We start from the raw sequence: 24,305 nt of genomic DNA on the forward strand, positions 1-24,305 counted from the left end.
TATTGATCCCCAAAATTTACTCAAACTGCTTTTTCAGTTACAGAAACTAAACAGTGGACTGATCTCTTTACAGATATTAGAGAAATGTTAAGAAGGCGATTGTGGAGCTTTTCAACTCCAAAAAGGCAGATAATCACAGGTTCCTGTTAATTTATAATGGACATCTGTGTTGTGATATTTAAACAAACTATCCGTCAACAAGGAAATAAAAGCCCTTCGTCTACAGACCGGTCTCTGTAGACGAGAACTGTAAAAAACAAGCTGTTTTTGGCTGCTGTTGTTGTTGTAACCTTAGCCTGTAGCGGTCCAGCACTTTGCATTGTGGGATACAGTAGGTGAGGTAGACTGGTCCAATGCATTCTGGAGATTTTTTCCAAATCAGTACGACATCTGGGTATTTTTGTCATACTGTAGATTTTGCTTTTGTTCGCATACTACATTTCGGCATAATCAGTACGTACTACTAGCATAGTATGAGGTTTTGAATAACATTGTGTTGGTTTGCCATTAGTAGTGGTGAGTCTTATGGGGTGTGTGGATTCTCAGATACTGATTAAGACACATTTGTTCACACATATCTGACTCAGCAAACATAATGTAGTGGAGATAAGATGATAACTCTGATGAAATAATACTGCAACTTCTCCGTTTAAGTTGTTTTCACACACTTCTACTTCTTCAAAATGTTCCGGGGCGATGAGATACCAAAGCTTTTAGTTAATTGATCGTCATGAGTACATCTGCAAGTCATGTTGGAAAACATACCATCCGTGACCTTTTTGAAGAAATAAACATTAAATCAATTAAATACAAAAGGCAGTGAGATTGTAAAATAGCTCAAATCATCTCAAATAAACCAACTTCAAACAATAACCACAACAATATAGGAAGCACAGACATGTAATTGATGCATGCATTCAACAGAGCAACATCCATCGTTAGCTAGCGTTAACAACATGCACAACAAGAGCAAGAGACCTCAGGTGGACGGCTTGGGGGCAGGGCAGAGGCAGAGCTGGTGACCTCAAGCAGACCGCCCGGGGCAGGACAGACAGGCGGAGCTGGTTAGGAGGGCATCGATGAAGTCAGGACCCGTCTTGAGGTCAAGCAAGAGGCCAACGGCACAACCCCTCTGGACCACAGCCACGTATGGGGGACATCACCTCTGGGCTAGAAGCTGTTCAAATGTTTAATGAACATTTAAATCCCTCACTTTATATCATGTAAGGAGGACATTCAGAGCCAGGAGGCAGTTTACATTGATGTGAACCACCAAAGATAGTTTGCTTTGACAACACGGTATATTTAGAGATGAAGGGTGGGGACGGCAAATATTATTCAACGGACTCGAGTCCCTGAATGAACTTTTAAATGTATTACATCCCGGTCCTGTGTTTACGGTTCTGTTTTCTTGTTTCAAGTGTTTGTTATTCCTGTTTTAATTTGGTATTCACCACAGCTCCTCGCTTCACATCCTGCACATCGGGTGTTTCTGTCCGGTCCACAAGAGGCAGCATGTCTGGTGGGGTCTATCACCTGGGGCATTGAGGAGAGAGTCGGGCAGGCCATTGCCAGTAACCCTGTGCCTCTCCCAGCCCTCCTGCCACCTGGGGGGGTTAAAAGGACGATGTTCGTCATCAAACAGTGCTTCTGGTGGCCCGTCATGAGGTTGGGGAGTATGTTGCTGCCTTGCCCGGTTTGCACCCTGAACAAGGTCTCTCGTCAAACTCCGGCAAGAAAACGGCGGAGGTGGTTCTGTCGAATGTGTTCTGTTTGCATGGTTTTCCCAGGGAGGTGGTGTTGGATCGGGGTCACCAGTTTGTTTCCTAGTTATGGAGGGAATGCTGTGCGCCACCGTCAGTCTCTCCTCCGGCTATCATCTGCAGTCCAACGGCCAGACTGAGACCGTCCTCCGCTGCCTCGTCTCCCAGGACCCAGCCTACTGCTGGTGTAGCTCTATTGTCGTCCGGGTGGAACAGTGTGTATAGCTGAACTATACACACTGTTCAGTTCAAGAAACAGACTAAGATAACGAAAAGGAAAAAAGTGTAAAAATTTGGCATAAATTGGGAGAAATACGAGAGAATGAAATGGAAATGAAAAACGGGAGTCTCCCGGGAAAAATGGGAGAGTTGGCAAGTATGTGTGTGTCTGGTTCGGGAGACATGGATGCTTTCAAGAGGAAGAAACTCTTAATTTCCTCCACGGGTAATACCAAGGTATGAGCGTCCATTTTGCTGACTTGACACAGTAAACGCCACGTTGGTGAAAGTTTATAGAGATGATACTCTGACGTCCCGTTCCAGTGAAGGCAGCATGTGGAGCAGCGCTACAGAAAGCTGACAGAAACACTGAAGTAAAGATGATCCACCGTCTCCTCTAGCTGTGTTGGTGTAAACTGGCAGATTTTTCTAATGTTGTAGAACACATTCTTCTGCAAGTAGTTGCAAGTTTCAACTCGTCTTGTCATGAATCTTTGGTGTAAAGTTCAAACGCCCCCCTTACAGAAATATTGCTTCCATCGCCCCGATGTCCTCTGGCCGTACCGCCCCCGTCGAGAAACGCTGATATAGAGCACGTGGGGACTGATACAGACAGACAACACGGTTTTTGAAGTGGAGGCTGGTGGTCATAAAATTGTTAATCAGAAATATTTTATTAGAATGAAAAATGAAGATAATAAAGTAGCCGGCTGGACCGGTCCATGCATACTGGAGATTTAGCTTTTGTTCACATAATGCATACTACATTTTGGCCAAATCAGTACCTACTACTGGTATGGTATGAGGTTGTACTACTAGTATGGTATGAGGTTGTACTACTAGTATAGTATGAGGTTGTACTACTAGTATGGTATGAGGTTGTACTACTAGTATGGTATGAGGTTGTACTACTAGTATGAGGTTGTACTACTAGTATGGTATGAGGTTGTACTACCAGTATAGTATGAGGTTGTACTACTAGTATGGTATGAGGTTGTACTACTAGTATGAGGTTGTACTACTAGTATGGTATGAGGTTGTACTACCAGTATAGTATGAGGTTGTACTACTAGTATGGTATGAGGTTGTACTACCAGTATGGTATGAGGTTGTACTGCTAGTATGGTATGAGGTTGTACTGCTAGTATGGTATGAGGTTGTACTACCGGTATGGTATGAGGTTGTACTACCAGTATGGTATGAGGTTGTACTACCAGTATGGTATGAGGTTGTACTACTAGTATGGTATGAGGTTGTACTACTAGTATGGTATGAGGTTGTACTACTAGTATGGTATGAGGTTGTACTACTAGTATGGTATGAGGTTGTACTACTAGTATGGTATGAGGTTGTACTACCAGTATAGTATGAGGTTGTACTACTAGTATGGTATGAGGTTGTACTACCAGTATGGTATGAGGTTGTACTGCTAGTATGGTATGAGGTTGTACTGCTAGTATGGTATGAGGTTGTACTGCTAGTATGGTATGAGGTTGTACTACCGGTATGGTATGAGGTTGTACTACCAGTATGGTATGAGGTTGTACTACTAGTATGGTATGAGGTTGTACTACTAGTATGGTATGAGGTTGTACTACTAGTATGGTATGAGGTTGTACTACTAGTATAGTATGAGGTTGTACTACTAGTATAGTATGAGGTTTCAGATACAGCCTGATGAACTGATGATGAGATTCAGAACGAAACCAATTCTGCCAATAAAATGTAACTCAATTAATATGCTATGTTTAACTAATCCATCTGAAATTAACTGAAGTTGGAGCTCTCAAGCTGAACTTGAGAAACAATATGAAGTTACAGAGTAAGTTTTACGACCTCGGAGTTACACCTATCTGCATTCCTGAGAGTCAGACCCTGGCACACAAAGACACACGTCGACTGTGAATAAGACTAAATGAAACTGACATTTAATGCAAATTAACATATACTTGAATTGATCTGTCATGCCTTGCTAACAGTTGTTCTAATAACAGGAAGTTGTTGTACATGTACTTCCTGTCAGGGTCCACCCCCCGGCATCGCCCTGTCTGGGTTTCTTTCACAACAATGACCGGCTCGTTGTACATTATCTCTACCATGTTCTCTTTCCAGCTTTGTTGTCCTTTGTTTTTAGTGTTGAGAGCAATGAATAACCAGATTCAAATTCCTTGTAGTGTTCACATACTTGGCCAGATACTGGTTAAAAGATGACATTTATTATGGTGAGAGAAAAAACAGAACATTTATTCATAACTATGCTCAAGTGAAGCCCAGACACTACATGAACCAACGGACAATTTAAAAGTTCATTTAAGACGTTGAATAATATTTGCCATCCCCACCCTTAAACTTTAAATATACCGTGTTGTCAAAGCAAACGATCTTTGACGGTTCTCACCAATGTAAACTGCCTCCCGGCTCTGAACGTCCTCCTAACATATAAAGTGAGGGATTAAAATGTTCCTTAAACATTTGAACAGTTTCTCGTCCAGAGGCGATGCCACTCACCTGAACTGAGCTCAGTACAGACTTTATCATCTTACACACACAGAGAGACATTATTTACAGAAGGGGCTGGAAAAAGAAGACTTATAGTAAATGTGAAAAACATTTTCAGCAAAATGTAGATATTATACTGCAGCTGCCAAAGTGGTGATTGATGCTATTAAGGCTCAAGATAAATTTGGATTAATGATTGACCTCTAATTCTGTGGAGCATTTTAACAAAGGACATTACAATAATATTGGTTTGTGTCATGAATTCTTTATAATAAACAAACATATCAGCAGAGAAAGGACCCAAATGCAGACCCACATCGTTCAGGGTTTCATGGAAAAGGTGTAGGCTTACTGGTACGGGTAGAAAGTCCAAACAGAAGTAGTTGAGAGTGAACAGGAAAAAGGTGCAGACAGGTGCTGGTGCTGGTTCTGGATCCAGTGTAGCTGGTAAACATGCTGCCAGGCTGATCAGGTGAATAGGAAGCAGGTGAGTAGGTGGGTGGAGGAAGGTCAGGGATTAACTACATGGTAGAAGGGAGTGGTTGGACCTGGAGTGACAGGAGACTGAGACAGGAGGTGAAGTCTGAGGACCTCTGGTGGATGGATGGAGAATGGCAACGCTGAGTTTGTGACAGTACTAATGTTTAATGCATGTGAGATTGTAACTGTCCACAAGGGGGTGCAACAGGGTTGTGTGTTCGGCCCGCCTTCATTTACATTGTACATGAATTATCTAAGAAGGAACCAGAGTGAAAAAATAAATAGAACTCACGTCAGTTTGCTTTTATGATGTTTCCTCTATTCATTATTTATGTGACTGCAGGGTCATATAATCAGCCGTGCTGCTGTTTGACAGTAAAATGTGATGAGGGTCAATAGCCATCAGCATGACGATAACAACACTTTGAGCGGTCATTGAGGACTTGTGTGTGTGTGTGTGTTTAGTCATGAAACATCAGTCAATGCCTCAATGTAACTGATGAAACTTCCCCAGTTGATTACTGACATTAAGTTTTATGATTTTTTTTGTTTAAATATGCAAATGAGGCATTATCTCATTAAATGTATGCTAATTTTCTTACATTTCCAGAGGAAAGCAGATCCAATGACTTTTTAAAGTTTAACTCATTTATTAATATATTGTTATTTGTAGCCTTTAATTAAGTAGTCATTTGTAAATCTGAAATTCTGTTTAATCTAAGACATCTGTTTTCTGTTAACGAATTATTCTGCTAAGTCAGAAAGCTTTTTTAATAATTTGTTTTGATAGGGACTTTGTTGCTGTTGTTCCACACTGAACACAGCTTAATGAGCCACCATTCAAACAGAGCAGGTGAAAATCCATTGTGTTTAACCAGGTTTTACACCAAAAGTTATGTGACTATTGAAACACATCAGTTCTAAATGATTCCTGTAAGCAGTTTTCACAGCTGAATGTATATTTTATGTGCATCTTTGTCTTATTGTGATTAACATACAGTTGCATTCAGCCAATCCGAAGAGGGAAGACAATAGTCCAGATAATCTCAGGTTTTGTGTCAGCCTGACACTTCCTACAGATAAAAACTGTTGAAATCAACATCCATCTGTCTGTCTGTCTGTCTGTTAGCTGGAGGACAATCTACAAGCAGCTGACATGAAGTGGAGGAGTTTTGTGAAGCAGCTCCAGGAGGAGAGGACCAAAAGGGAGGAAGCTGAGAAAGAAGTGGAGAACCTAAAGAAGCAGATGGAGACCAAGGTTCATGTTTATTACTGGAAGCATCATCATTATCTCTGCCAGGCGTGTTTTTGGTCGTGTGTGTGTCGGTTTGTGTTTGTGTGTGTGTGCGCATGTGTGTGTATCAGTCTGGCTGTCCACAGCTAATCTCTCTTATTACTGGACCCATCAGCCTGATATTGTTGGTCCTCTTTTATGACTTTATGCTCAAGGACCTCTCATGGTTGCAGTGATTCACACTTTTTGAAAAAACTTTTTTATTGACTGTTTTATAGCGTCATTGACTGCTGACCGCAAATGATTAACAGCTGCTTCAGTAGCAAAAAGCATTTCCAGCCATCAGCTAGGCTAAAAACAAGCCTTACCTTAGTCTGTTACAGGCCACATTGTGGTCTTTGGAGTGTTTCAAAAACTGACATACGTAGAAAAATGTAATCTTATTTTGAACCCGAGCATCTACAGATTAACTCCATATCCGATATGTTATGATCCATTAAAGTTAGGCCCGATATGAGATGAACACATCCCTGGTTTTGTTATCTTTGCCACCATCTTGACTTTACAGTCGCGTCCTGATCTGGCAAGAAAACACCGTGATTGTCTGAGAGACAACTGAGTGAGTAGATTAGCTGTGCTTTCATCTCATTCTTTTTTTTATATATAATGTATAAAAATGAAAATGTATATATAACATATATGTAAAACTACCCATGAGAGCAAATCGGAGACACCAAACAACTGTTTCTGAGACTGAACCAAACCAAAGCTCTCCATAGAACAATAAGTCAGTATCTGTCCTGTTTAAGTCTAAAGGTGTGTCTGAGTTTTTCAATCTGTGTCTAATTCTGCCCACTCGCATCTTTCCAATAACTTTGTATGTTTTTGCATCACAACTCTAGTTTACCTCCTGTCTCCATGTATAAACAGTCAATTCTGTCTGTTCACTTGTGATGGCAACTGCTACCTGCTATTACGGATTACACCAGCTGTGTTGCTGCAGCTAAGAAGAACTATTGCATATCAATCTGTACATGCTGTATAATTCTGGGGTTGGGGATACAAATAAAAAAAACTATACTACATAACGATAATAAAAAACTTCCCCTCATGAACTTCCCAATGGCCAGTCGGCCCCTGCTGTTAGTGTTAAACCTCCTTTAGGGGCGTAGGGCATCCACCGGAGCTCTCCAGCTCACTCTTTTCTGGGCCTGGCCTTTTGCTTCTTGCCAGCTTACGTCAATGTTCTCCAAGTCTTGCAGTGTGGAACATCTCCAGGTGTTTTTCAGCCTATCCTGTTTTGTCTTCCCGGGTGGATTGTATTGTAGTGTTATTTTTGTCCTTCCTAGGGGTTTGAGGGTGTGACCAATCCATCTCCCTATGGTTTCAGTACAACAGTACAGTTTCCTGGCTTCTCTTGATCAGCAGCAGAGTTTCAGGCTTTGTAAATCAACACACGGCTTGGTTTGTTAACACGTCTGTATACAGCAACAGTATATAGCAACATGGAGTCCCTCCTCAGTGGTTCACCTGAGAAAAAAAAAAAAGAGAGTGGAGCAAATGACCAGAAAAAGGAAACTCTCTGAGGTACATTGATCGATTCAAAATGTGTCAGAAGACTTCTATATAATCAGACTTCTTTTAGCAACCAGAGGAGTCGCCCCCTGCTGGCTGTTAGAGAGAATGCAGATTTAAGGCACTTCAGCATTGGCTTCAATGGTTGATCACTGGTTGCAACACAGCTTAGCTAGTTAGCCAGCAGGGTTGGTATTGTGAGCAGCGACGATAAGATGAATAAATACATACAAAAATTTAGTTTCTGTGTACTGTGTTCAACAACAAGTGTGTGTGTGTGTGTGTGTGTTTACTTTTTTGGTTGCTCTTCCATGTGCTGGTGACATCAGTGTACAATACAACCGACAGATCCATTTGACCTGCAGCACAAGACGTGTTACTGTTAACCAGCTGGGTTTCACAATTTAAATTCAGTTACTTCTGGATAATTCATAATTCCTTAATTGCAAATGAATCGATCAATTTTAATTCAATTTTTCTTTTTTAATAACTTTTTATGAGTTCAAAATGTACCTTAAAGGGAGATTTGTCAAGTATTTAATACTCTATTATTGGAAATCAATTAACAACACAAAACAATGACAGATATTGTCCAGAAACCCTCACAGGTTCTGAATTTAGCATAAAACAATATGCTCAAATCATAACATGGCAAACTCCAACAGCTGTCCAATGAAAATGACCATGACAGTTCTTCCTCGCCAAAATTTAGCGTAACTTTTTTGAGTTATTTAACCTCCTTCATAACAAGCTAGTATGACATGGTACAAATGGATTCATTAGGTTTTCTAGTTTCATATAATACCAGTATCTTAACTCTAGCTTGAAAACTGAGCCGCTACAACCTCTGAAAGATTGATTGGGTTATTATCTCGTTGACAGCCCTAGCAATGAATAATGTACATGATACACATTATACCTGCTAAACATCATGTTAGCATTGTTTTTATGAGCATGTTAGCATGCTGACCATAACACTTAGCCCAAAGCACCGCTGTGCCAAAGTGCAGCCTCACACTTTATTTATTTGACAAATAAATGTCATTTTATTGACGTGAAAACCGGCTGACCTTTGTGGCTCCCCCGGAGGCAGAGCAGCATCACCGAGACCAGCAAGAGGCAAGCGCCCACCGCAGGAAGTAGAATGCATAGGACGGGGGAGTCGGGCGGGTTAGGACTTCCTGTTACAAAACAGAAATACCACAGTTTGGCTTCAATGCAATAAAACAGCGAGCTCTGTCTACATGGCTGACTGGTGAACACACAGTTACATTTATCAATCCTCTCATCTAACTCATGGTAAGATGGCAATGTCGTTGGACTATTCCTTTGTAGGGGAGAATGCTCTGTCTTTTATGGTGGATATTTAATTAACCTCTTAAGCCCTATAGGGTGCCGGAAGGTGTGGTTCACTGAAACAGACATACCCAAAATAAATGAAGAATTGCTCCACAACTAGCAGGTCTATCTGCATGATCTTGGTCTCTATTGATAGATAAGACCTCAGAGAATTCATCCCTAGTGCCAGTAACATTGTGACTGTTACTATACTTGAGTAAACTGTGATGAACCAAAGGAAAGATTAACATTTTTATCCTCTCCTTTTCTAGATCAGACAGTGGATAACACCAATAGCAGTGATGCCATGCACAGAGACGCCACTGAATTCATTCAGCAACTCCTCGACTACAACTGTGTCTAAGCAGATATAAATAACACAAAGCACATAGAGTGTTCCAAATGGGTTTTCTACCTCTTGAAAGGGAATCTAGCTCTAAAATACTCCTGATATCCACTACAGGAGGCTCTGTGCACACAATGGAGCCTTTGGCCATGACGTTTACCCTGTGCATCATCACATTCTACCATTGTGCATCATCACATTCTACCATTGTGCACAGTATAACATCAATAAAAAAAGAACTAAACTGTATAATTTTGACTCCTAATGGAGTAGTTTTATTATAATAATGAAATATGATCAAGCAAAACCTAGACCCGGTACCGGGTTTGTCAGGGAAAAGAGGTTAAGAAAGCAAACTCAACAAGTTGAATATTTTTGGAAAGACAACACATCCTGAAGTTGTTAAATAAGTTTAGGCTATCTTCACCTCTGACAGTTAGCCAGCTCTCTGGTGATCCTCCAACTCCAGAGACGTCACACTTGTAGAGTCCTTCATCAGACCAGGAAACACTGTGGATGGTCATGTTTCCTGTTGAGCTGCTGCCGATGAGGAGGCCATCTTTATAGAAATCAGCTGTGAGGTTGGAGGAAGTCGTCTTGGTTCTGCAGCTCAGAGTCACATCGTCTCCCTCCATCACAGGAAGGACAGGACTCTCCAGGATCACTGAGCCAGCTGAGTGACAGACGGAAAGACAAGAAGATAGTTTAGGATTTCCATTTTATTTCCTTCTCCATGCACTTTGGAAGCTGCGCCGAAAGTCCCTACTCTGCTATGCAATTTGACACTCGTCAACTCAAGATGCTGCCGTTAGACTTTTAGTGGCTTCATGTTACGTCCATCTTTGCTATTTCGAGATGGACAGTCACTCTCTGCATCACCCACAAGAAGTTGCTTGTCAGGAAAACATGAAAATAGGCTGCTAGAAACATTTGAACGTAGCATTAATCTTAATTTTAAGTTCAACAAACCATAAACTATGGTGACTAAAAACCCTTTTGTGTCCAGCCTCTCAAAAGGAGGACAAACTGAGATTCTATATCTACTTTTCTAAAGTTTTTTTCCTTAAAAAAACTATAGTTTTTTTAGGGCTGTCAAAGTTAACGAGATAATAATGCTAATTTCTTTTAACGCCACTAATTTCTTGAACGCATTAACACAACTTGTGATTTTTAGGTTGTAGCGGGATCAGTTTTAAAGCTAAAGTGAAGATACTGGTATCATATGAAACTAGAAAACTTAATGAATCCATTGGTACCAACCATGTCATACTAGTTATATATACTAGTAATATATGTACTTCACACTGTAGCTGTGTGTCTATTTATATCACTGATTCGCCAATATGCTGATGACATCTGCCTAATTTTAGCAGAAAAAAATAAACACAAAAGGGAGTGTTAATGTGAGGATGCCCTCACTAACTGACTCAATAACCTGTGTACTATATCTTGTCACAAAAGAGGTTAAATAACGCTAAAATGTTACAAAACAATGTGCAATTAATTTGCGATTAATCGTGATTCAATATTTTAATCCATTGACAGTTGTTTTTGTTTTTTTCTTTAAACCCACCGTTCACAGTGATGCTGACGGCGTCGCTGCACTCTCCTGCTACAGACTCACACCAGTACACCCCAGTGTCTGATGGGTAAAGGTCATCGATGAAGCAGTGGGATTCATGCGTTCTTTCCCAGGATATTAAACACTCTTCATTTATATATATGGATGTGTTCTTCTTCACTCTCCACTCAGAGGACATTCCTCGCTGCTCACACCTCAGAGAGATGGACTCGTACTGAAAGAACTGGGACCTGTTGGGGAGGACTCTCAGAGTGGCTGCAAGAAAACAGACAGATGGTGGCTGATTGAAATTTTCATTGTAAACATGTCAGTCAGTCTACCAACACTGCAAGCAACAGAACGTTATTGAATTCCAACGTGGCTGATGTGTGGACGCTCAGCAAGCTCGCCACCTTCTGTACGTATCCCTGCTTCCTTGTTTCACTGTGTGTGTTATTTTGAAAAATTAGTGAGATGGTTGTAGCTGCTCAAAGCTTCCTGGTTCTCTGTGACCTTCACGTGAAAACACAAACAGTGTTTGGAAAATATTAATTTAACTTTTTGAGCTGTGAACTATTTCTATTGAGTTCATTTTCCATGAATCATGCCTAGTGAGTACTCGCAGCCTGTCTGCAATGCAATGCTATAAAACGTGAAACCAACTCTACATTGCCTCTTAAAACATGTTTTGCGGCGGCAGTACATACAGTAGATACACAATCAAAGGAAATGCCAGAAATATAGTGAAAAATGTCTTTTCTAATTCCTTAAAGCCCAAAGAGACATTTTAGAAACTTCTTAAAACCCAAACATGTTAAGTTTACAAAAGATATGAAACGCAAAAGAGAATGAAAATCAAACATACAAACACTCACCGACGACAGCACACAGTGTTGTGATCTCCATGCTGCTGGCCCACTAAATGGCAGCCTGGGTGGCTGTATCACACTTGACATTAGAGGCCACAACTTCCTGTTGTTAGCCTAAAAATAAACTGCAGGTACAAATATGTGAAGACACAACATGTAAGATGTCAGCGTTTGCAACTCCGGCCTAATTTTTTTTTTGTGTTACCCAAAATAACCTCCCACATGCAGCAGAAATGAGCTGGGATTACAATTTATACACATCCAGCAGTTGTTCCCTCAAAAATAAACACTTTCTGTTTTTCCTTCTTCTTAAAACATCTGCAAAGCCAATTATTATTATTTTTTTATTTTTTGAAACCTGCATAAAGGCTTGCATCCATGTTTACCAGCTTGCAGTCGTCCTCACTGAATTTGCTTGAGTCTTAGGCCCAATACCAAACCACCCCCTACACCCTCTCCCTACCCATTTCCACTTTGTTTGCTCGTTGGCGTGGAGGGTCCGCTGTATTAAGTCCATCCCAAACCAATTCACAGGGAGTGGAAGTGGGTTATAAAACCCTCCAACAGCGAGCCTGCATCGACTTAACCAGCTTACTGATGACGTGCATCGCCGTTGTGTGTTCGTCATGAAACACGATCAAATGTCAGTTCCGTGTTGACTACCGGTACAAACATTTACTGTAAACTGATCAAACTAAGACAGACATTGATTTAATTGATTCTACTTTATTGTCATACAGACGTTATCAATATAAAGTACATAGATTGTATTAAGGATCAAATATTCAAATATACTCTTGTATATATATACACATATGTTTACCCCTATCAGGAGCTATAACCCCATCATTTATTATATCTTCAACTGTGCAACACACAACAATCATTTTGTGCAATAATTCTGTTGTGCAATAATCTGGTTTACTTCCGGCTTCAATACTGCATTTATTTATACAGAACATTTAGATAGATAGATAGATAGATAGATAGATAGATAGATAGATAGATAGATAGATAGATAGATAGATAGATAGATAGATAGATAGATAGATAGATAGATAGATAGATAGATAGATAGATGGATATAGGATCTATGCAAATAATATAAATGCATGCATTTATATTATTTGCATAGATCCTATTTTTCAGCATTATTATTTGCACTGTTGTTATACATATTTCTCCTTTAAATTTTCTTATGATTTCTCTATGTTTATATTCTAGATTGGGAGCAAAACGTAACTCAATCCCCCACCCCCCCGGGATCAATAAAGTATTTCTGATTCTGATATTTATTTCCTTGTGGGAGAGAGGGAAGGAGGTGGCCGCTGTGTTTATACCTCCACCTTAAAGAAGGAGCTTTATTGAGCTGTGAGTGTGACTACAAACAGAGTTTGAGGGTGTAGGAACCAGACTAGAACTGGGCCTTAGTGAGTTTCCTGATATGTTACCGCCACCTGTTGGTCAATGGAATACTCTGAAAGCACCATTGGATTGAATGTGCATTGCTTCACCTGCTTGCACATACATTATGTGCATGTGAACAAGCAAAACAGGGTCTAACATATTAAAACATGTATCCATATGTTGTTAGTAGTGGTCAGAAACTCCACAGGGAACCTTTAATTTAAAGTCTGTGTTGACCTGATGAACGTCAGTCCGATATTCTCTCTCTTCTTTAGCTTTGGTTTCTACCAACTCTGAGGAAATATCTGTCTCTATAGCTGCTCTTAAACTCTTCTGTTGATTCATGGACTTTAGTTTTTACTCTGTATTGTTTTTTTTTTATTGTATATATGAAATCGACAATGTTTAACTTTGCTGCCTTCTTGGCGAGGTCACCATCACAAAAGAGATTTTTATCTCAATTCAGTTTTACTTGGTTAACTCTTACTCTTTTTGTGGTGTTACCTTAGTTACTGATTTAAGGGAAACACATAAGAGGAAGTCAGGGGCCGTATCAGTAAAGCTTCCTCGTACAAAAAGAGATAATTCAGCAAAAGGTTACACACTGTTTGGTCAAAAAGTCATCGTACTTAAGCTGCCATTTGCAATTTTCGCCAGTTCTGAAGCGTGTGCCAATTTTTGCGAGTTCTCGTGCATCCCAAACTCACTCAGAAATGTGACATTCTGTACAAAAACAATAGGTTTTCTCGCACTTTTGTGCTCAGGCCTTAATTATTGGTTGTGAATTCTTTATAATAAACAAACACTTCAGCTGGGGAAGGAGCCAAATGCAGACCCACATCGTTCAGGGATTGATGGAAAAGGTGTAGAAAGTCCAAACAGAAGTAGTTGAGTGTGAACAGGAAAAAGGTTCAGACAGGTCGGTACTGGTTCTGGTTCCGGTTCCAGTGTGGCTGGTAAGCAGCAATGACAATCTGGCCAAGAGGCTGGTAAACATGCTGCCGGGCTGATCAGGTGAATAGGAAGCAGGTGAATAGGTGGGTGGAGGAAGATCAGGGGTTACTGCATGGTAGAAGGGAGTGGTTGGACCTGGAGTGACAGGAGACTGGGACAGGAGGTGAAGTCTGAGGACCTCTGGTGGATGGATGGAGAATGGCAACGCATGGGGCTGAGTTTGTGACAGTACTAATGTTTAATGCATGTGAGATTGTAACTGTCCACAAGGGGGTGCCACAGGGTTGTGTGTTCGGCCTGCCTTCATTTACATTGCACATAAATATAACTCATGTCAGTTTGCTGTTATGATGTTTCCTCTATTATTGATTTCTTTGACTGCTGGTTCATATAATCAGCGGTGCTGCTGTTTGGGCCTCGACTCCAAAAGGAGATCAGGAAGGTGAAGAGATGATGTTATTCTACTATGTACGGAGATAATGTGGTTGTTCTTCATGTCTTCACTTTATACCAACAGTGTGTGACAAAGCTGTGTGACCTCAAATGGACAAGCTGGAGATTAAATGTAATTAAACTCTTTATTGATTATCCATAATCTTAGGTAACCATCCCTCCATCCCTATTTAAATATGCAATATTTCCCAGTACGATGTAGTGCTGGGAAAGTCTGAGGTCCCGACCAATCAGTGAAGTGCAATAACCTCGATGTTTGTGGTTTCCTTCTGTTCAAACAGCATGGATCACATCATGTGGTCGGAAAATACACAATCCACAGGAAGGTCAAACACCATAAAGAAAGCCCCTAACTCTGTCTGTCTGACAGTGTGAAGCTCATAACCACCGTCAGTGTGTCAGCATATATACAGGATGTAGGCTGAAGATTATGTCGTCTGATCACTAATGACTTCATTCAGTTGAGATCTGGTTTCTAGTCTTCACATCTCCAGGATGGATCAGCTCCTGATTTCACTGGGAGCTCTGGTTTTACTTTTTCAAATACTTTCTGCTGCAGGTAAGATATCCTCACACGCTATTGTTCAAGTTCAAGACCTTTATTTGTCTTCGAGGTAGTGACAGCTCGACGCACAAGAAATTAAAAACCACAAATACATAATAACCACATACTAAAAACACTTGAATACAGAAGTACATAAAGGGGAATTCAAGAGACCAGAGAGGTGGTTTCTGAGGCGGGAACCAGAGGACAGACACTTGGATGGATTCTGTTTTCTTTATCAGACGGTTGTTGGACGTTTCACAGGCATTTCTGCTGAATGCCGATGATTTTTGCTGCTGATTTTGATCGCCCTCGTTGACGAGTTTTTCTGTTTGAGGTTGAGCGAAGTATACCAGCAGCTGACTTAATAAAAGATTTACAAAACAACGTCATCAGGGATCCTGAATCTTGGCTATATTCCTCAGACAAAAGAGACGCTTACTTGCTTTTCTTACTCAGGAGACACTCGAATGAAGAATAATTTTAGTGCATGATGAGATGAATAGTGCAAAGTCTTTGGCGGTTACACGCTTTGACGCTCACAGAGCGGCAACAGAGCAGCAGAGTGGCGAGGGAATCAGGCGAGGGAAAGAGCAGAGAGATACCTGCTGAGACAACATGACCCTTTTTTAATATTACTTTAATATCTGGAGGGAGATCAGGCCACTGTTTTTAACTGAAAAAGCAGTTTGAGTAACGTAAATTTTGTCGAGCAATATTTTTTGTCTTATTTCATTATGAGCTGCTAGAATAAATAGTTTAAACCTGCCGTATCTTATAAAGTAAATAAACAGAACATAAAACAACAAAATCAAAGTTGTATTTTTCGATAATATTGCAATAGTTTGTTTTTTGTCCAGTGCTTTAAGAGCTGGTTTAAAGGCTAAAGCCTGGTCTACTGCTGAATACATCGCTCTAAGCGTTGCATACTACTGAGGAACGCAGTATGTACTGTACACTGTGTTTGTCAGTAGTATGTAGTAGGAGGTTTCAAACACAGCCATAGAGTCTTCCTGACTGAACTTACGCCAAGCTTCATATCCGTATTCCTCTCAAAGGTCAACTTATCGTCAATTATGAAGCCCAAATACTTCAACACTCTCAACGTCTTGTCCATTATTTATAGCATTGGCAGGTGACGTCTGAAATCAATGCACATGTATTTAGTTTTTGTTGCGTCATTTTACACACACAGCAGTGGCTAATGTCAATAAAAGGCTTTTCATAGAAGAATTGTATTTTTCTTCCTCAGGTCAGCCTCAGGTAATCGCTCCATCTCAGGTAGCAGTGGGTGATAATTTTCTTTTTCCATACCACCCGGATCCTGTCATGAACGCTTTCTTTAATGGGTCATCGAGACCTGACCTGAGAGACGGTTCACTGAAACCCTCCGAAGTGGGACTCATTGATATTCAGCTGCTGTCGGTAAGTAGAAAATACGTTAACGTGTGCATTCGAGTAGCCTTTTAAAAAGGATAATCACATTCATTAGTGCAGTTTTAAAGAGCTGTGTGTTGTGCAGCGAACATAGACAAGATGCAACCATTCAATTTATTTAAATAAAATAACAATAATTACAATAATAGTAATTTCCGTATCAACATTAATGCAATGCTGTTTTGTGTTTTTTAATTTCAGGAGATTTCCCGTGTGGTATTCGTGGTTATCGTAGGTGGATTACCTGCCCGTCTCATGGTCGGGCAGGTACAATGACTTGAATGACTTTAATTGAAGACTGAAGATTAAAATGTCATCCTTCATGTCCTGTAACATTCACATTGGTATTAATTGTCTCATCCTTGTGTTTTAATGATGCATTTTTTTTTGCCTTTTATAAAACATATTGAATTGCCTCTGTGTTTCAATGTACAAATACATTATTGCCTTGCTTTTCCTGCTCACCTGTAAACCAGAGCGATAACTTTCACCTCATAACAAAACACAACTCCTCCTCATCGGCTCCAAATCCACCCTCACCAAAACCAACAACCTCACACTCAACATCGATGGCACTTCTGTTTCCCCCTCCCCCCAGGCACGTAACCTTGGCGTGATCTTCGACTCCACCCTCTCCCTTGAGCCCCACATCCGCCAACTGGTCAAAATATCCTTCTTCCACCTTCGCAATATCGCAAAAATCCGTCCGTCCCTCACACCCCCTACAGCAGAGAAACTCATCCACGCCTTCATCTCCTCCCGCCTTGACTATTGCAACTCTCTCCTCTATGGCATCAGCAACACCTCCATAAATAAATTACAACTGGTCCAGAATGCAGCTGCCCGACTCCTCACCCACACCAAATCATGGCATCATATCACCCCAGTCCTGAAAGACCTTCACTGGCTCCCCGTCTCCCACCGGATCTCCTACAAAATCCTGACCCTCACCTACAAAGCCCTCCACCAACTTGCACCCCCCTATCTCTCTGAACTCCTCTCCCCCTACCAACCTCAACGGTCCCTCAGATCCACCTCAGCTGGTTTACTCTCCACCCCCACGTCCAAACTCCACAGCTTTGGGGACAGAGCATTCTCCAGAGCAGCTCCCAAGCTCTGGAGCTCACTCCCCAATCTCATCAGAGACTCTGATTCCCTCACCACATTCCAGTCCCGCCTCAAAACACATCTCTTCTCATCTGCTTACCCGTAGCCCCCTCCTTCCCCCTACCCATCAGTCCGTGTGTCTGGATGTGATTGTTCCTGTGTATGTCGCTTTTTGTCGTTCGTCTCCTGTCTGTCTGTCTCACACCGTTTCCCCCCCCGACTATGTTAAAGCGTCTTTGAGAATATTATAAAGCGCTATATAAATATAATATATTATTATTATTATTATTATAACAGATTCAGGAACACCGTTCGTAGCAAATCTATGAAAAGTCAATGCACTCTAATTAATGTATATCCAACAAAATCAATTAGTACGTAATCCACATAATTGTGAACGAAAAAATATAAAGAGCGGCAAATGCCGCGGAGTGAGGAGATCGGGGTGGATGGGTGCGTCAAAAAACACCAGACTGACGTTCGTGTCCCGTGTGAAACCAGAAGTCAACGTTGATTTATTTGTTGTAACTTCTGCATTTAAGTTACGCCACTATTGGTGTTATTTCAACCCAAACAATCTTTTCCTTAACCTAACTCGATAGTTTTTTGTTATATTTGCCTACTCTCATGTTGATGAGAGTATTAAATAATTGACAAATCTCCCTTTAAGATACATTTTGAACAGATAAAAAATGCAATATTAATTTGCGATTAATCAAGATTAAATATTTTAATCGATTGACAGCCCTAAAATATATAAATATACAGTTCACCTATGCATTGCATAGCTCCATTACTGAACATAAATGACTAAGGTTAACTTAAGGATTTAAGGTAAGGCGAAATGCAATGAGTACAGTAATTAAGGTCACATTTGGTTTGCAGAGTTCTCAAGAAGAAGTGATGGTTAAAACAGGAAATACTCCACATCTGTCTGGTGGAAACTCGATGTGGCGGGAAACGCAACAAGTCCTCCAACCAACACAACCACCTCCACAACCCACGGGAGAGTTTCCTACTGAAATGAAATGGTCACAGTGTTAAACATGTGGTTATTGTTGTGTTTATACGGTTACAGTTTGGTCTCTTAGGAAAACATCATGGTATTGGTTCAAATAAGTACATTTGTTAGGTGACTTCAGTTATGGATGTGACGTCAGTAAGTGATACGGGATGTAGGTTAAAGGTCACATAATATGCTCATTTAGGTCAAAGGCTCATACATGTATTTAGATTTTCTACTAGAACATGCTGTAATGCTGGAGGTTTAACAACAGCTGTACCGTGAATAATGCCAAATTAAAAGTTTATAAACCAAAACCTTTACACGCAGCAGACACTGCCACTGGAATCGAAAACCGAAATGATCTCACGAGTCAAAAGTTACCTCCAGTTGAACTCTAGCCGAGCGCCCTGTTGTGGTTAAGGTCAATCTGCTGTAACAGCAGTGAGTGTATTTAAAAGCTGCAGCACCCTTGCATGGTATAATCCTATACTGCCACATTCAATCCATTGTGAGTCTGAGTGAATTTATGTTTTTGTTTGTTTTCCCTTTAGTCTTCCTTTTCATGCGTTGCTTTTACGTGAAGCAAATTAACATTTTTACAGCAATATGAAAAGATAAAAACGTGCTGCGTCATTGTAGAACTTCCTCTTTTCTTCAGTCAGATGTGTCTGATTTATGAAAATCACATGCACTTTTATGCTTGCAGTATAAATGTGTTATTTTCGCCTGTTCTAAAATGGTGTATCTGAATATTTCTGCATACTGGGGTCCATAAACAGTCTGGAATCACATAAATTGTGTCTCACTGTAAAGCTGAGAGTCTTGTGGATCCAATGAGCCCAACTGTATTCATGTGTGATGATGTTAGTCCCCATAGGAGACATTTCATTGACCTCACAGTATAAAATGACCTGACAGACAGAGAGCTACTGGTACTGCAGACAGAGGGTGTGATTGTTAGAGCAACGGAAAGGAAGAATTAAAGAAGAAGATAACGACATGGACGAAGAATAACGTGGCGGATGCAAATTTAAAAGTCTGAACACTGAAGTTTAAGATGTGAGACTATAAAGAAACCATTAGGGGGCAGCACTGAGCCGTCAACGGTCCTTCACCTGAGACTTGGACGTTTTTTTTTCTCAGTGCATGAGAACAGACACTTTGAGTTTCAGTTGCGTTAAGGCCTCGTCTTTTAGAAACTATTCAGAAAAAAGACCACCACAGATTTTAAAGACAGTGTTTTAACACACAGCTCAGCCGTACCCTGTACCGGGCCGTCGGGTAAACGAGGTTAAATTGTTCCGTCAATCGATGTCAACTGTTTCCATCAACCTCTTTTTATACACATTTTCATTTGTGCATATAAAACGCCAGGAATTTAAAAAAAATACACTTTACACTTTTTACACTTGGCTGTAAGCCATATTTCCATCACGTTGTCCACATTTTATTTATGTCCTCTTCTCCTGCAGTGGTTTAATGGCACTAGGGTGACCAAATCTCAACAAACAAAATGTGTTACAGTACACGTTACCAAGGCTGAGAGGTAGTCTACAGTTTATATATAATGTCTATCTAACTTAAATATTAAACATTTCATCACATGAACTGTGTCGCTTCATGTCATATGTGAATCAGATACCAATGTGTGAAATTGAAAAATAACTAACAAATTTCACAAAAAACTCTGAGCATCTCCTTCCATCAGCTTATAAATACCTCTAAGTAGTTTCACAGTCTTTGTTGTACCTGCTCTTCCTTTTCTTTGTGCTAGTTTCCATCATATTCCGCCTAAATCTGCAGAGCTTGTGACTTTGTGGTGACTCGCAATTTTCCCCCGTTGGGCGTAGCGTAGCAAAGACGGTGAAAGATCAACTTGAACTTAACCCACGTGTGAACAGTTTGACATCAAACACAGCGCCATGATGACAGCCTTCCCTGCTTTCTTCACAGCCAATCGGATAAAAGCCAGATTTAAACAAAGTGTCTGTTCTGCAGCGGTTTGACTTTTGAAAACTCCACTGGGATTATTTTCAATTCCCTTTTTTTTGTTTTATCCACTTTGTCTGACCCTGCCTTGTATACTTCTTTAACAAAAAATTGGCACTGTACTTCCTCTTCTGTCGTGGATTTCTCCATTTGTCATTGTGGCGAAGAGGATCTGACGCTAAAAACCGGACTTTCACCGTTTTATTTTAAAGGTCACCTATTATGCAAAATGCACTTTTCCATGTCTTTTAAACATCAATATCTGTCCCCAGTGTGTCTACAGGCCACCATAGTATCATAAAAGACCATCCTCTCTCTTTTTCTCCTCCTCCGTTTGTCCGGAAATGGGTGCAGAAAAAAAATTCGCTTTTTTCCTTGTATCTTGACGTCATTAGGGAATGCAAGTCACGTGAGGGTTTCCTGGTCGAACCAGAGAGAACCTTCAGTAGCTGACCCCGGCCCACAGCGCGTCACTGTCTCTCCTCCTCAACCGAACTTGAGCAAAGTAGCTCCTACTGTTAGTCTGCAAGAACCAGCAGAACAGGCTTCATGTACTCCCATCATCTAAATATAACATGTTCTTTCACAAAGGCTTTATGTAATTACACTGTTTAAACAGATGATATTTATATATTATATATATTTGATGTCATGCATGTAGCAGAATACAGGTAGTAAATAGTGACTTGTAAGCAACACAACACATTTCTGTTTCACAGTCAAACTTTATTTGAGTTGACAGATGACAATATTAATTATTCACAGCATTTGTAATCATCTCACCTGTTAGTTAGTTATGTTAACATGGTACAGGAGAAAGTCTTCAGCTCTGGTAAACTATGGTAAGCTAAGCTCCGGTGGTCTGTAGTCATGGTAACACAGAGACAGCTCCTACTGTAAATAATATACCATTACTCTGATCTTCCATACATTTATCTTTTAGCAGAAATAATGAACTGACTACTGTTTCACATCTTCTATTTTCCACCCTGATGGTCGCTGTGTTTACACACCGTGTCATAGCGGTAGCATGTAGCTAACCCGTTAGCATGTAGCTACATGCTAACGGGTTAGCTCTGTATCTCCCATCTGCTCTCAGCTGTCTGCTCTCAGCTGTCTGCTCTCCTCTGTCTGCTCTCAGCTGTCTGCTCACAGCTATCTGCTCTCAGCCATCTGCTCTCAGCTATCTGCTCTCAGCTGTCTGCTCTCAGCTGTCTGCTCTCAGCTGTCTGCTCTCCTCTGTCTGCTCTCAGCTGTCTGCTCTCAGCTGTCTGCTCTCAGCTATCTGCTCTCAGCTGTCTGCTCTCAGCTGTCTGCTCTCAGCTGTCTGCTCACAGCTGTCTGCTCTCCTCTGTCTGCTCTCAGCTGTCTGCTCTCAGCTATCTGCTCTCAGCTGTCTGCTCTCCTCTGTCTGCTCTCAGCTGTCTGCTCTCAGCTATCTGCTCTCAGCTGTCTGCTCACAGCTGTCTGCTCTCCTCTGTCTGCTCTCAGCTGTCTGCTCTCAGCTATCTGCTCTCAGCTGTCTGCTCTCCTCTGTCTGCTCTCAGCTGTCTGCTCTCAGCCATCTGCTCTCAGCTGTCTGCTCTCAGCTGTCTGCTCTCCTCTGTCTGCTCTCAGCTGTCTGCTCTCAGCTGTCTGCTCTCAGCTGTCTGCTCACAGCTATCTGCTCTCAGCTGTCTGCTCTCCTCTGGGATGATTCTGTCGGTCATTTCTCACAGATGGATCTGTAAAGACAGACGTAAAACAGAGTGTATGTTTACGGTTTACAGAGTTGATGCATGAGGTAAACACTGAGCTAACTAACAGAGATATAAACAGCATTATTTACCTGAGAGAAACCGTCAGGAAAACCTGGAATCTGGACCGCAGATGTTCATCATGTGTCGCCGATTTCTGATCAGATTCCTCCGGTAACGTGCGCTGGGTGAAGTTTCTGGTTTATAAACTTTAAAGTGGTTTATAAACTTTATTCTAGCTGCTCTCTCTCTCTCTCTCTCTCTCTAGAGAGAGAGAGAGAGAGAGAGAGAGAGCTTCTCCGGGAGGGAGGGGGAGGGTGACGCTGTTGTTGAGGACGTTTGATTGACAGAAAACGCTGACCAATCAGAGCAGAGTGGGAGGAGACAGAGGCTACAGACACAGAAATCAGCACTTTTGGAAATGGGCTGAAACAGAGGTTATAGAGACATGCTGGAATGCATGATCTGATTGTTTTTTTGAAAAAAAAACTTCAGAGACATGGTTTGGAGGTGTCTGAGACCTATAATAACTAGTTTAGATGGAGTATAATATGTGACCTTTAAAGAACTGAAACATGTTCTACTATCAGACTGGTGTCTGGATGGGATGTCCCGACATGATGGCCAAACAATGACTCAAAAAGATGGGTTTAGTTTTACTTTATGCTTATTGTTATGGTTTATTCATTGTATTTTGAGTAAAGTGACTGATGAGAGATCCACTCACATAAAATAAATACAAAAGACACCAAACATGTTTTGCAATGGATTTCAAATGTAACAAAATAAAAGCTGTTAATCGCAAATTTATCTCACATCTATTCAAAATGTACCTTAAAGGGAGATTTGTCTAGTATTTCATACTCTTATCAACATGGGAGTGGAGAAATATGCTGCTTTATGAAAATGTATGTTTATATTTATTATTGGAAATCAATTAACAACACAAACCAATGACATATATTGTCCAGAAACCCTCACAGGTACTGCATTTAGCATAACAAATATGCTCAAATCATAACATGGCAAACTCAAGCCCAACAGGGGAGACTCGTGGGTACCCATAGAACCCATTTTTATTCACACATCTTGAGGTTAGAGGTCAAGGGACCCCTTTGAAAATGACCACGACAGTTTTTCCTCGCCAAAACGTAACGTAAGTTTTGAGCGTTATTTAACCTCCTTCATGACAAGCTAGTAAAAAGGTTATTGAGTCAGTTAGTGAGGGCATCCTCACATAAACACTCCCTTTTTAGGTTATTTTTTCTGCCAAAATTAGGCGGATGTCATCAGCATATTGGCGAATCAGAGCTATAAATAGACACACAGATACAGTGTGAAATACATATATTGCTAGTATGATATGGTTGGTACCAATGGATTCATTAGGTTTTTCTAGTTTCATATGATACCAGTATCTTTACTCTAGCTTTAAAACTGAGCCCGCTACAACCTCCGAAGTATCGATTGGGTTAACGCGTTAAAGGAATTAGTGGCGTTATTAGTGCGTTAACTTTGATGGCCCTAAAAATAACACATTTGTACATTTTTCGTATGTTTTTTTTGTTTACATTTCAACAAATTACAAAAATGATATAAGAAATAAAAACAATTAATGTTTATAGATGTTTTAAAAACAGTTTATTAAAGGTTTACAAATAATTTGGTAATCATTAACAAATACTTAATATGGTATATAAAATGTTATAATGTGTTCAACAATAAACTGTTAATAACAAACAAGTCACACAAACTATTGATGAAATAACAAATTATAGCATATCTAAT

The 24,305-nt window shown here is 40.6% G+C and overlaps 2 protein-coding genes across 2 annotated transcripts in view; both read right to left on the reverse strand.

The window, feature by feature from the left end:
* LOC141760927 (C-type isolectin Sp-CL4-like) overlaps window positions 1-5,046 on the reverse strand; it is a 58,823-nt gene extending 53,777 nt beyond the window's left edge. Inside the window, exon 1 of the mRNA XM_074624042.1 lies at window positions 4,834-5,046. The gene's annotated coding sequence lies outside the window, so the exon portion shown is untranslated. The remainder of the gene's footprint in view (window positions 1-4,833) is intronic.
* A 1,305-nt stretch (window positions 5,047-6,351) lies between these two features.
* LOC141760934 (Fc receptor-like protein 5) lies at window positions 6,352-12,003 on the reverse strand. Its single transcript, XM_074624050.1, has 6 exons — window positions 11,891-12,003; window positions 11,028-11,291; window positions 9,882-10,127; window positions 8,841-8,951; window positions 8,064-8,129; window positions 6,352-7,725 (listed from the first exon to the last, which is right to left on the reverse strand). Exons 1-6 carry the CDS (start codon window positions 11,919-11,921, stop codon window positions 7,631-7,633), a joined length of 813 nt encoding a protein of 270 aa, XP_074480151.1. The 5' UTR covers window positions 11,922-12,003; the 3' UTR covers window positions 6,352-7,630.
* Window positions 12,004-24,305: the final 12,302 nt, after the last annotated feature.

Source organism: Sebastes fasciatus, chromosome 22, assembly GCF_043250625.1.
Source record: "Sebastes fasciatus isolate fSebFas1 chromosome 22, fSebFas1.pri, whole genome shotgun sequence".
Classification (NCBI taxonomy): domain Eukaryota; kingdom Metazoa; phylum Chordata; class Actinopteri; order Perciformes; family Sebastidae; genus Sebastes; species Sebastes fasciatus.